This window comes from Ciconia boyciana, chromosome 4 (assembly GCF_034638445.1).
Source record: "Ciconia boyciana chromosome 4, ASM3463844v1, whole genome shotgun sequence".
Lineage (NCBI taxonomy): Eukaryota > Metazoa > Chordata > Aves > Ciconiiformes > Ciconiidae > Ciconia > Ciconia boyciana.
The window spans coordinates 79011429-79024894 of record NC_132937.1 but is presented as its reverse complement, the minus strand read 5'-3'; the positions used below and the strand labels follow the sequence as shown (position 1 = coordinate 79024894).

General features: G+C 33.6%; 1 protein-coding gene across 1 annotated transcript in view; it reads right to left on the bottom strand.

The window, feature by feature from the left end:
- Window positions 1-1025: 1025 nt before the first annotated feature.
- MAN2A1 (mannosidase alpha class 2A member 1) overlaps window positions 1026-13466 on the bottom strand; it is a 116162-nt gene continuing 103721 nt past the window's right edge. The window contains exons 20-22 of the mRNA XM_072860259.1: window positions 10159-10353; window positions 4940-5050; window positions 1026-4008 (exon numbers count right to left, since the gene is read on the bottom strand). Coding sequence (XP_072716360.1) covers window positions 3856-4008; window positions 4940-5050; window positions 10159-10353 — 459 coding nt within the window. The 3' untranslated portion in view covers window positions 1026-3855. The remainder of the gene's footprint in view (window positions 4009-4939; window positions 5051-10158; window positions 10354-13466) is intronic.

The following is a 13466-nucleotide window of genomic DNA, read 5'->3' as shown; positions in this document are numbered from 1 at the left end:
TTAAATCTGAGCAATGTATTTTAGTGTCAGTATCAGTAGAGATGTGTAGAGAGATCTAGCACCTGTTATTTTAAAACATGATGGACAGCTATACATCAAATATACTTAATTTAATTTCAAGAAGTAAAAGAAGACTTTATTGGTAACTGGAATTAGTGGACTATGTTCTGTCCAGAGGGTCATGCTGATAGTAACGTATCCCACAGAAGGATGACCTTAAAAAGGTGAAGGGTTGCTTTAAATTGGACCCATACTCATTGTTGCCTCCTGCAGTTACATGTTATATACTTTTACCTTGAAACATCTGCTTTAAAATCATGGGGGTTACATAGTATGTGTAAATGTAACTTTTATATTTATAGCTAAGACTATCCAGTCCAATGTCAAATAGTTTCAGGCACTGACTGAAATTTATACTAATTGTCTTTGCAACTCATTATGCTCAAGCTCCATCAGCACTTTGGGAAGCAAACCTGCAAAGCACTTATGCCTGTTCAACTTGTCATATGTAATTACAGCATATTATACTAGCATTATATTATTTTCTTAAAAGTGTTCAGTCTAATTACAGTTGAACTGTTATTTTGACTTTATTTTCTAATGGTGTGTTTGTTAATTTAATTTACAAGAACAGCTTCCATTCCATTACTCTCAAATGTGTAAAAAAAGAAATGAGATTAATAAAAGTAAAAAAAAAAATTCTAGAATGTTACACCTTCTACTGTTTTCTGCTAAGTCTGTGCAAGGTTTCTTTTGTGAAAGAAGAGGTACCCGTTCTCTTCCCACACTGTGAGATCACACATGTTTACATCTCTGAAGTTAGCATCTATCTTCTTCTGTTTGGCACCTGTGAAACAGATTATATCTTTCATCAGGAGTTCATCTCAGTACAGATAATTGTCATTCCCTAAAGCTACCAATATATCAACCTTCTCAAAGAAGGCATGCTTGTTGTTTCTTTTGTTTTAAAATGTAAATTAGCTATGGCTAAGGCATTAATGACACTGACCACATCTCACAATAACATTATCCTTTATTAGAGATCTTATTTTACATATCCCCATAAGATATAAAACCTTCCAAGAGAAAATATTAAAAACCTTCAATTGAAATCAGTTTGTTTCAGACCATATGAGCAAGTGAATCAAAGACATTTAAGATAAAGGAATGTACAAAAAAATTCAGTACGGGTACAACTCTGGTATGGAAAGTAATTACATTGTCTTTAAAACCATATTGGAAGGTAAGGATGCTTGTTTCTCTTAACCAGCAGTTATAAGCCCAGCAGCTATACAAATAGAAAAAAGAAAATAATATGATTAAATTAGATGGCCAATGCACAGAAAAAACAAGAATTTAACTGAAATATCCAATGTCACAAAAATACAGTGTAAGAATTCATTAAGAGTTGTTGAAAAAAAAACAAATAAACCCAAAACCATTGACAGCCACATTCTGAACCAAATACAGTAAAATTTATTATCAGACTTTGACTGGAGTTTTGACTTAGACAAGGATTTCAGGAAAGGATCCCAAATTGAAGGCTGTTCTGTTGTTACACAAAAAATGCAAAATAAAGGAACAAAGATTAAATCTGCTGGTTAAGGAAGATTCAGGCATCATGATTGTACAGATGATGACAAAAGAAAAGATCCAATGCTATATGAAACATCTTTTGGAAGCAATTTCAACAGGCAAAATAACTTTAAAACTTTATTGCATCAAAATTTTACTTTTCTGACCAACAAAACTGAAATAGTTTGAAAGCTCTCTTGCACAGAACACATAAAAGTCTCTGAAGCATTTCAACTCTGAAGATGCAACAAAATAAATGTTATGAGAACTTTCTGCTGGCAAGTCTACCGAGCTTTGAGTTCCAACAAAAATAGTCTTTTCAAATACAGCTAAGAAAACTTACAGTACATGTTTATTGCATGAAAACATCCATTTATTGGATCCGTCTGATTCTTCCATTTGTGGTTAGTGGTTCTTATATTCTTGATATAACTTGCACCAGATCCTACTAAGTATTCCATTAATTACAAAACACACAGTAGATTGAATTAAGTAGGGAAGTCTACACAATCCCAACAGAGATCCAACCTATGACAATGCATGAAATCAAAGTTTCACTTTCATTTTCTTTTACGATAGCCTGTAGCTACATGATATAATTTGATATGCTGTGGAACAACAATGATGAAATTAAATACAGTAGGCAATCTTAGGCTTAGAAAATAGCACAACTTTTTACCAGTTATGATGACTTTTCATGCACTACTATTAAAGACAAGCAATGATGTATGGAAAAGTAAAGCATAAGCAAGAAATAGGAGAAGATAAATGAAGACTAGGAAATGGGATCATACTCAAGTGCATGTTTATATAGATTAACTGTAAACAGCAGCTCTACTTAGGGAAATATTTTTCACACTTGAATGGCTTCAACACTACATATGAATTCTTTAATAAGTGAAAACAAAGCAAAATGTAAGACTCCATTCTTCAATAATGTGAACACTGGCAATGTAAGTGAGGTTGCAAGTTTGAAAAATGTTGTTTAAACTATAGGCACGTGATTCTGAATTAAGAGGTCACCACAGTCTGTGACATGCAAGCACATGTTTCGATGGATTTGCAAACTATGTCTTGCTTACTATCAACTCTGCATCAAGTTGCAATTTCCTTGAAAGCAGCTGAATTTAGATTTTACAGTATTTTTTTTTGTCTGTGTTTCATGTTATGACATCATTTTAATACATTCAAATAGTCAAAATATTCAGAATAAGATAGCACAAACTTGGTGCAGGAGGACATAGATCAGAGTGTGGCCAGCATTGTCAAATAGGAGATACACAGCTTAAGTATTATATAAACTACCTTTCCCCAAAAAACATTAACATAGACACCAATATTGTAACAAGACATATCAAAAAATAAGGCACATTTATCTTGATATGGTAATCTTGAAATAGAAAACTCATTTCAGAGAACATCGGTATCTAAATGAATTTTATAAAAAATCTTGTATTCATGATAATTATGGACATTTCTCATCATATATGATAATGGAATAATTGCACATATCCCAGTGTGTCAAGTAACAAAATGGGAGTTTTATTAAACGTTTCCATTGCAAAATTATTTTTTAGGTTCATGTTTTCCTATTTACATAACTCAGGTGAATGGTAGAAGTATTAAAATCTACCATCACTTATCACAAGTACTGCAGGCTTTCATTTTACCACAATTAATAATCCCCTTTGTGTTGAATAAACTGAAATTAATTGTGGAATAAATTGAGATTATTGTCATTTATATAAATGATTGTAAATATTTGGACATTAGCTACTACACAAGAACATTTTATTCCATTTTATTTCCAAGCTGCATCAGGACTTTCTACACGGAATTACTTGTACATAAATTCATCAAGGATCAGCGAAGAAGGCTGTTTAAAATCCAATCCCCTCTTTATGAAAATTAAAACACCACAAACATTATTAGTTAGCATTTAACCTGAGATTTAATCTGTTGAGAGGTTAACATCCTTAGAAATTTCTTCACTTGTTGCATTAACTTATACTGATGTCGCTATTTTATGAAAAAAACCAAAACAAAACAAACCCCCAAAAGACCCCCAACCAAACAAAAACAATCCCAAAACAATGAAACACAAAACAGTTGCTTGCAACATGGCTTTTCACTGTGTTGGTCAAAAAAATTATAGAATGCATGTTTTTCTCACAGTATCCAGAAGCTGGAATAATAACAATGTGCTTCTTATTGCACGTGAAACTTAGAGGAGATATAATTGCAGATTCCTCATCTCTATCTGAGTATTAAAGCCAGATTTCATCTTAGCCGAATCCGGAACGTATTTATCTCCATAGAACTCATATTTATTTCACTTATATTTCTGGCATCCGGAGGTGAATGCATCAAAGATAAAGATGCAGGTGTAAGACTTTCCACTCTGAATTTGTTAAAGAGTTTATGCACCTTTATCTGGAAAAAAAAGAAATATATTTAGAAAATACAGTGTACACCTTAAAATTTACTTTAACCTAATCTCTAACAATGATCCAAATGATACATCTCCTTACAGGTATCAGCACAGCAATTCTTACACCAAAGATTATGAATATTTTTAAGTACCATGTCTCAAACGTTATATACTAAATTAGATCTTTTTAGGCAGTGTTCACTTGCCACATTTCAAAGCAAGTAAGTTAAATCAATATACTAAAAAACTGATCAGAAATGTTTGGATTAAAACTCTTCTTGTTTCTAAACAAAACAACACTTACTCTTCTGCTTAAAGAAAATCCCACACCTATTTCAAAATTTGATTACAAAATTTCTACAGATTCATAACCATCTAGTCCATCTGTAAGCTTCAGAACAAAGTTGTATAATTTATATTTCATAGTTTTATGTATCACATCAATTCTATAGCAATTGCAAAACACTCAGATATTTGCAATAGTGCAGGTCATGTAAGTGAGCATGGATAGACAAAGGACATGCTATAATAAGCAACGGTTTTCAAAGTAACAGTCACATAATTTGTGGATATGTTAATACTATTCAAAAGATACACTTCAGAAGATGTAACGACTCTTTTTACTTAATAAAGTTCTAAAACACTTAAAAAATTATTTGAGAAATACTGATCCGTGTTGTATGAAAACAACATTTACAGGAAGTTAATGAGATTAAACTGACTTAGAAGTTTACTTGTTGATGCTTACATGGTCGTTCCTACACACCAGCAGATCCATATCTTTATCAAATGGAAAGCAGCTTTCAAGATAAACTATTATCCTGAAACATAACTCTTGAGAAATAACTACCTAGACTTCACCTATAATTTGATTTAAATATCAATGTTTCTGCAATATTTGTAAGGTAAGCTACCCTTAAAATGTCAGTATACCTTTCCCTGAGTAGTGGAACAGAGAAGACCCATGTCTCTGTTTGAAAATCTGCAGTCAAATCCCTTTCTGTGAAGAATCAGAGCAGCTTCATCAGACGGCTGAATATCTATCTACAAATAAAATAGAATAAAAAATTACTCAGAAAGTAGCAGAGCTAGAAAGATATTTTAGGACCTCATAAAATTATCATTACCTTACAGTGACAGAGCCACTTATGCCTTAAATAATCAGCCTAGATTGAAGAGTCATGTTTCTTTTAATGTTTACAAGACTAAACATAGAAAGAGCTAAACAGCAAAGAGAGTTTAGATATACAAAGTACTACAGAATATAAATTTAAGTTGTTAACCAAGGAGTTCAAAGCTCAATAGATGCACATGTACAGACTCAGACTTTAAGTGTAGCTATCATAGTTGTATTAATTGGCTTCCCAGAAAAATTATATGGCAAAACCAAAACCACAGTAGAAATCATATGCTAATTACAATAGCCCGTTTTAAGTACTCATAGTGACTATGTTCCATCAAGTTTTCATTTTGCAAAGCTGCCCTCTAAAATCTAACTCAGCTTAAGATGTACACAAAACCGTACACTAAAATACAAATATTAAATAAATTTTATGTTTATAGATAAGACATACAGTACTCTTGAGCCTCAATAGGCAAAGAGTAACGCAAGAGTAACCCACAGTCTCAACTTCCTAGTTTGGACCAAATCACTTAGGACAAATGGTCACAAGAACAGCACATAAATGCCTCAAATCAGAATCTTGTTTTGATATGTACTTTAGAAAACAAAATCATATCCTAGAACTGGCTGGGAAACTTCAACTTATACAAAAACTTCATTTTTTTTCTTTTACACTAAGACGGAAAAAATGAAAACATACAGCAAGAATAACAGAAAAGAAATTATTCTTCACATTATAGATGAAAGTGCATGCAAGCTATCTTCACACTACACGAGTGGCACATGGCAAGATGCCCTTCACGCTGCAAGCTGTTTGCTGCATCGCTACACTCACCTTAGTCATTTATTTTCTATGATGCATTACTTTATTTCTTTTTTGTTGTTATTTTACATTCTTCAGCTGTTCATCTTATTACATATATAATGAGGGCATAAAAAAGATGGTTCTATCTGCAGCCATGCCAGCTCTTTGGGCTATTTTTCTCTAATTTACTTCTGGTTTACTTGTTTTTGTCCTAGTGCTTTTTCCCAAAAATCTCTGCCATGAGTTAGGTTCATTTCTGTCTGGTACTTCAGTAAGTATCTACTGCCTTGGAGAAACCTATGCCAACAAGCATTAGGCATTTTGTGATGCTTTAGCTCTTGAAGGGGTAACAAATGAGAGAGGTCTTAATCTAACAGACTTCAGATCCAAACCAACTGTCTCCTAATAAAGGAACAGCTTGATAGCATGACAAATTCACAGTATTAAGTACTCATTCAGATAATAAAAAATGGTAAACTGATAAACTTAGTGTTTTCTAAGTAAGTTCCTCATTTAAAATAGTAAAAATTTACTCAACAGCATTTAGAATTGAAATGACATACTTTCCAGTAAAACACTGACTGATAAAAACTGTGCATAGTTTACAAATCATGAATAAAACTCAGTTTAGGAAGATTTTCATTAACAACATTCACTTATAACCACCTAAAATCAGGTTTTTAGTTAATGAATGGTGTCTACAGTCAGCATATTCAAACAAGTTTGCAGTACTTAATATCACTGATGGTTCAAAAAGTTATTCTTACCCTGTTATTGGAACAGTAGTACCACTTTCTACATTAAGTAAGGTAATAATGATGATGTGACAAAATTATTTTCCATCTCCAACTAAGAAATACCTCACTTGGTTTTCACCGTCACTGATGTGACACTGTTGCACTTAAAAGTAGACATTTTTATGCACCCAAAATAATACCATCTGCCTAAACATCAGATTAGTGAAATATTAAAATTCATACTGCAAAAGCGTGACTTCCTATGGGGTAAACTGATTTTAAAAATGACAAGCCAGTAATGGATATCAACACTTTCTCTATTACAGCGGAATTATCTTGTAGTCATCTGCATAACAAATGCATTTATGCATTTCAAATGATGGCATGAATATTTCGTCTCTTAAGTTTTTAAAATTAAATATTATCTTAATTAAGATTCGAAAGATTTAAAACAGAAAGGTAATAAACAATTAATGACACCTTCAAGGAAAGAGTTTTGGTAAGTATAAACATCCATGATATAGTAGTCAACCTTTTAGAATTCCCAGGACTTTATCATGCACATAGCATCCATGTGTAATAAATTAAGCTGTTCTAACCTACTGTCAAAGCAGGTGTATGACTGAGTAAGTTGCCACAGCCTCCGCATCTACTTTAACTTACCTTTTCTTATATCACCTCTAGGTAAGTTAGCCTCCACATCTGCTTTAACTTACCTTTTCTTATATCATCTCTAGGTAAATTAGATTAAGTGTATGCAAGCCTAAGGAATGACTGAGCAAGGATGAACCTAATTTACATCAAATACACCTTCTAAACATGACTATGCTAACTGCATGAAAACCTATAACAAATTTCTCAATTTTCAACAAACAACAATATCCTTAATCTCATAAAACTTCACAGCATTGTTATATGACAAAAATTCCCTAACTACTATACTATCAAATCTCTGACTGCCCTTCTTGGAAGAGCTGCCAAAGTTTGATTTGATTTTGGTCTCTGAGAAATAAATGCGGTTCTCATATCAGGCTTCTAGATAGAAAAAAAATTCTGCTAGACTTTCTCATAAGCAGTATCCCAGGGCAATGCTGCTAAAATTTTGATGAGAAAGAAAAACCATTTAAGCACTTTTTAATCTGATTACTGTAAGCTAACAGACATGCATTGAAAAGTTCAAGCAACATGACAAAAATATATGCTTATATTTAGTATAAAAGGACAAATATACTCAGTTTTTAAATCTTGAGGCCCAGTCAGTAGGTAAAAATCTGTGTCAAACAACTTAAAAGCTGGAGCTTTATTAAAAATTTCTTTAAATTTCATATTCCTAAGGCATTGGACTCTTCCATGACAGGATCATGTATCTTACAACAATAGCAATATTATTCCCACTGAGAGGAGCAGAGTTTAAAGGGAAACTAGGAGTTTCCTTACTTTTTTAATCATTTATGCTTTATTGCATTTTCATGCATTCTGATTTCTACCTTAAATCTTAGTAATACTTTATTTTAATTTTGTACTATTTTATGTGAAGTTGTAATGACATAATTTCTCAAAAATCAAGTTCAACAGCTAAAGCAATGGAGAAGTAGTCTACGTTTCTGGGAAAAATTGCATTGCGTCAATTAGCCAGAATTATGACACTTGTCATTCAAATTCTTGGAAGATGGAGAAAGGAAGCAGCAAGTGAGAAGAGATTTTAAAACGTCCTTTCGGCATGCAAGAAATCCTTTGCAAGGCATAGCACCATTTCTGCTGTGGGGAAGAACTGTTCTGTACCTATAACAATAGTGTTCCTATCCTATGACTACTGATAACTTTCACTTTGAAGTGCACAAAGTAATGCTGCAAGCTCAAGAGCTGTCAATCAAGTAATCATTGAAATACACAGTTGTGAACAGGGAAGAGATCATAGCCTCAGACAGTCTTACACCGACTGGGATAGTGGGGCCAGTATAGCCCCGATAAAATAGTAGAATTTATCTATGAGTAGTTAACATTGAACTCAAAACAGCAGACCCAGAGCCAGCCTTCCATTTCACAGGTTTCATGGCCACATGATACAAAAAAGAGGATGAAGTTTAGGCCTCAAAAAGGGAGAGAGGGCATGTTCATGAAGGTCTGCTCCTGATCTGGACATACTGAAGCAAACAGGTGGTGCTGAGCTGGCTGAGGTAAATGGAAAGATTTTACAGTGAAGTGTTGAACATATACTTCACAAGAAGATTTAATTCAATACAAAGCTTTCTCAACTCTTCAAAGGCATAAGACCCAGAGAATCAAGAGTTATTCCACTTTGAAATTCAAAATAAGAAACAGTCACAGCTGAAGGAGTGTATATGAGATTGAAGTACTAACAGAGAAAGTGTGAGAAAGCAAACTGATTCTTTAAGTTTTAAAATAAGGATTAAGACTGAAAATTAAGACCTATGATAAAACAGTAGCTATTAAGAACTATGAACTATGATTAAGAACTATGTTAAAAAATAAGAACTATGATAAAACAGTAGCTAATGGCAAGTTTTGCAGATACTCTGAATATAATCTGAGGTTATTATAGATGAGCAGTTCTACCTCAGCCACCACGGAGACTCTAAGGGAGAAGGGACAACTGTAGGTTGAAGTATCTAAGTATGGCACAATCAAAAAGGGATTTAATCTATGGTAACAGCACTACTGAGTGATACTGCAATACAGCATGAAGTTAATATACCCGCATTTTAAAAGGTGCTGAAAAACTGAAAAAAATTTGTACAAGAGCTGGCAGAAGAAGGATGCACAAACAGTTCTATTTCTATAGTTTATCAAACATAAAATTGAAATATGGTGGTTACAATTGTGTAAGTTCCTTTGCAAAGGGAAAAAAAGATTGAACACAGAACAGGTTTTTTGTTTGGGGTTTTTTTGTGTGTTTTGTTTTCTAAAGAAAACTTTTCAGAGAACAGTTTCACAGGAACCAAGGATTGTAAGCTGATGTTAGAATAATTAAAATAGGTCTTGTATTTAAACTTAAAAATATTTTAACAATTTATTCTATGGATGTTAAGATGTGGTAGATTTTCTTTAAGTCTTCCAAATGGAATCAGATGGGTTTAAAACTACACATTTTATTAAAAACACAAATTATTGTACTCAGAACAAAGTCTAATGACCTTATATTTAATTCATCTTAATACAGAAGAGGCCAAAGTATATGAACCCTTCTGCCCTTAAACTTTAAGAATGCACTCAAATGTGCCCCCTTCAGAGACAGAATAATGCACTATGCTATTATGTTGTGAAAAAAACAATTCCTGTATTTCACATTACTCAAACTGACACAAGTGTCTAGTTCTTGCAGAATTAACAAAAACTAGTCACCACTCTGCAGTTTATCATATTAAAAAAAAATCACAGATTACTTTCCTAGAATAAAGTATTTGATTAGGCTATATTATTAAGCTATATCACATGGTTGCTCATAAAAATAGTGGCTTGACCTTACCTTTGATTGGATTGTCCTCAGATTGACTATATGCATGTCACAAGGCATAGATGACATGAGTGGAGAAAAAGTATTTAGCATCTCTGGGACACCTGAATCTGCGTATGTTGTCATTGGAATTACAGGGTGATTTAAGAACGAAGAAGTCATATGGCTAAGAAGTGAGGGAAAACTGACTGATGTCTTCTGTTCTTTCTGCAAAATACAAGAGAAAGTATTTGTAAAATCAAGTTAATACACCATCATGTCTAAATTTTGAAACCCACGTATATGATTCCATTAATTTAATAGAAAATTTTAATTTATAGACTGTCCATTTAATCACCTCTGGAAACTTCTGATCATCCACTAACTCTCTTTTCTAGTACTAGGTATATTTCCTGTTTTTACAAATAATTAGTACATCTTTCAAAATGATCATTAGATGATACCTCATTTTACACCATTCCTCAGTTTTCTGTTAGACTTTGATGTGTAAACAATGTAGTTTAGAGAAAGGAACTAGCTACTACTTTATCAAGTTGCTCCTATTTATTCAGTATCTACCTGAATACTGACAGCCAGCCAGTCTTTTGCAGGCTTCCTTTTCTGCATAAATTTCTTATCTACTTTCTTCAGATTCATCTAACTTGTATCCTACATCCCTCCTTTTTAAATCTAACTTTTTTAAACTGTTTTCTGGAAGAAATTGAAACTAGTATCTTTGTCTTGGTCCACAATGCAAAAGATTTCTTTCAGCAGTTTCATTTCAACATCATGCCAACAGGAACTGAAGGGACTCTCTCCGAAGATTTTACAAGTTTTGTACTTTGCCAAGTTTTGTATTTGCAGTGCTTTAGCTGCAGAAGCTGTGCTACAAACCCGAGATAACTAAATCCTACATATTCACAACAGCTAGTTAAAGCTCCATAGAAGCCAGGAAAGAAAACAAAGGAACTTTAAAAAGGCAATTTCTGTTTTAGAATGTCAGTGAAGATAAGGTAGAAATGGGTGAAAAACTTATTTTGCTCTTATTTTTTCTTGCATACTTAATGACATAAATCCCTGCTTGTTTATAGTTAAACAGGTGATTTCTAGCAAAAACTTCACAGAAAGTTTACTGAAAACATAGTATCTTAAGCACTGATATCTTAAATTTGCATTTTATGATAGGCTGAAAATGTGGAAATAAAAAATAAATGGGAGATACTTAAAGCAAAGGGCTGGATTCTTTATCAGCTTATAATGGACAACCATGACAGTAATTCCCGTTTTGGGGTGTGTATGCATGTATGCATATTTATTTATACCTCTGCAATAGCATTAAATACATCCGACGGTGTAGCAATTGAAAATCTGACAGAGCTGAATTGATGCAAGATGATAACTTGTTTTATTCTTGGTGCTTTTCTTAGTAATGGCTAACACCGTTTGCCTCTTTGGTAGCTACTAAGTATTGAGGTGAGTATTTTTATACAACTATTATGACCCCCAAATTACTTTCCAAAAATGGCAATAGTTGATAGTTGTAGAGGATTGCTCCTCCACACACCTCACTACATTTATTTACATTGAATTCCATCTGCCACTTTACTGCATGCTTAATCAGTCTTGAGTCCTTGAATTCCTCAGTTAGCCTGGATTTTTTATTACCTTGAATAGTTCAGCATCACTGGCAAACTTCCTTGTCATGATTTTCTTCTTTTCCAATTAAAGTATGAGCAAGCTTGCTCTAAGTACAGTTAAAGCTAAAAGTCTTCAGTTCAAGTGACTGCATGCATGCTCCACCCACAGGGAAAATGTGCATGTACATGTTCTTTCAAAGAATAATTCACTGTTTCATCCCAAAAGGAACACCATTTACTCTGTTGCCATAGATGTGCTAGAGTCAGTCAGAACATTTTATCGTCAGTTCTCTTACTGTTATTCAATCATTTTTTTTTTTTCTGTAAAGTGGATTGCTTGCATCTGAGAATTTACAAAATGTCTCCTAGAATACCTTACAAACTACACATGAATCAGTCAAATAATGTATTCATCCTATTATAATATTTAAAACAAAAGATGTATCAAAAGCCCTTGCAACTGGTTCCTAGTTCTAGGCATGTTACCTGAGAACGAGCAGAAGACAAAACTACTGTCCAGCAACAACAGTTATTTGACATCAGTTTTTCATATGCATTTTTAAACAATGGGCATTCACACTCAAAGCATTTGAGATCAGAGATTTTGCCTAAACAGAATTCACATTCATCCATTTCCTCCTCTACTTTCAACCATTGCCTAACATACACTACAAACATGTTGAAGTAGGAAATCCATGACCCATATCCAACACAGTTCCCCTCAACTCCAGATTTCTCACATTTCAGGGACTCCAAGGAGTTGGAAAGAAGGGAGAGTCTTCACAGAAACAACTTTTTTTTTTTTTTTTAAATGTTTTATCTAGATGCAAATTCTCACTGTAAGACACCCCAAATACTTACTAGGAGAAGGGCCACAGTTTGTTATGGGAAGAGTGACTGAAAAATCATTCTACTAAGTGCAACCTTATGCCTGGAAGTACAGTGCTTGCTGAAAACAAACAGAACTTATTTAGATGTCCTCATAACTTCAGAAACAGGTGTTCCTCAGAAAATGCCACCAAGGTAATTTGAGATGAAGAGACAGGAGATCTTTCTGAAAGCTTCTGTTCCATGTGCAGAAAAATACTGTGTACATAAACACAAGCATGACATCCATGGGTCAAAACCTTTCCCAAATCCCAGAAATCAGAAGTACAGAAAAAAAAATGAGAGGCAAGTTTGTATATTGGCTGACATGAAAGTAAAAAAGCCACCCATGGTAAAAATATCAGATGAATCCTCAGCCTTGTCTAGGAAAAGATAGAACAGGGCAGGTCAGGACTTCTAGGACTGAATCCTTCAAAGCCTTCTCTAAGGCTAACAGAAGTAATGTGAATAAAAAAAGATGTTTTTAATATAAAGCCGCAGTAACATATATTGCAGTTGAGAAACCAGGAAAGATGGAAGGGAAGACACTGGAAACTTTGAAGAAGAATGTGGGTGGGAGAGAATCATTTACCATCAATGGGCAATTGGACAAAATTCTCAGATAACCCATAGCAGCACCATAAAGAGTGTCTCCTCATTTCCTAGATTCTGGAAATAACTGAGGACTGCAGAGAAACACAGTTTTGAAGGACTCTGGCAAATGCTAGAACCAGGGCTGATTCAACTTGGCTCTTTTCTGCTCCTGCTGTGTTTAGATGTTTTATCACAGCCATAAGCATTGTACTTAAGCATTATCCAAAATTCAAACTTTGAAAA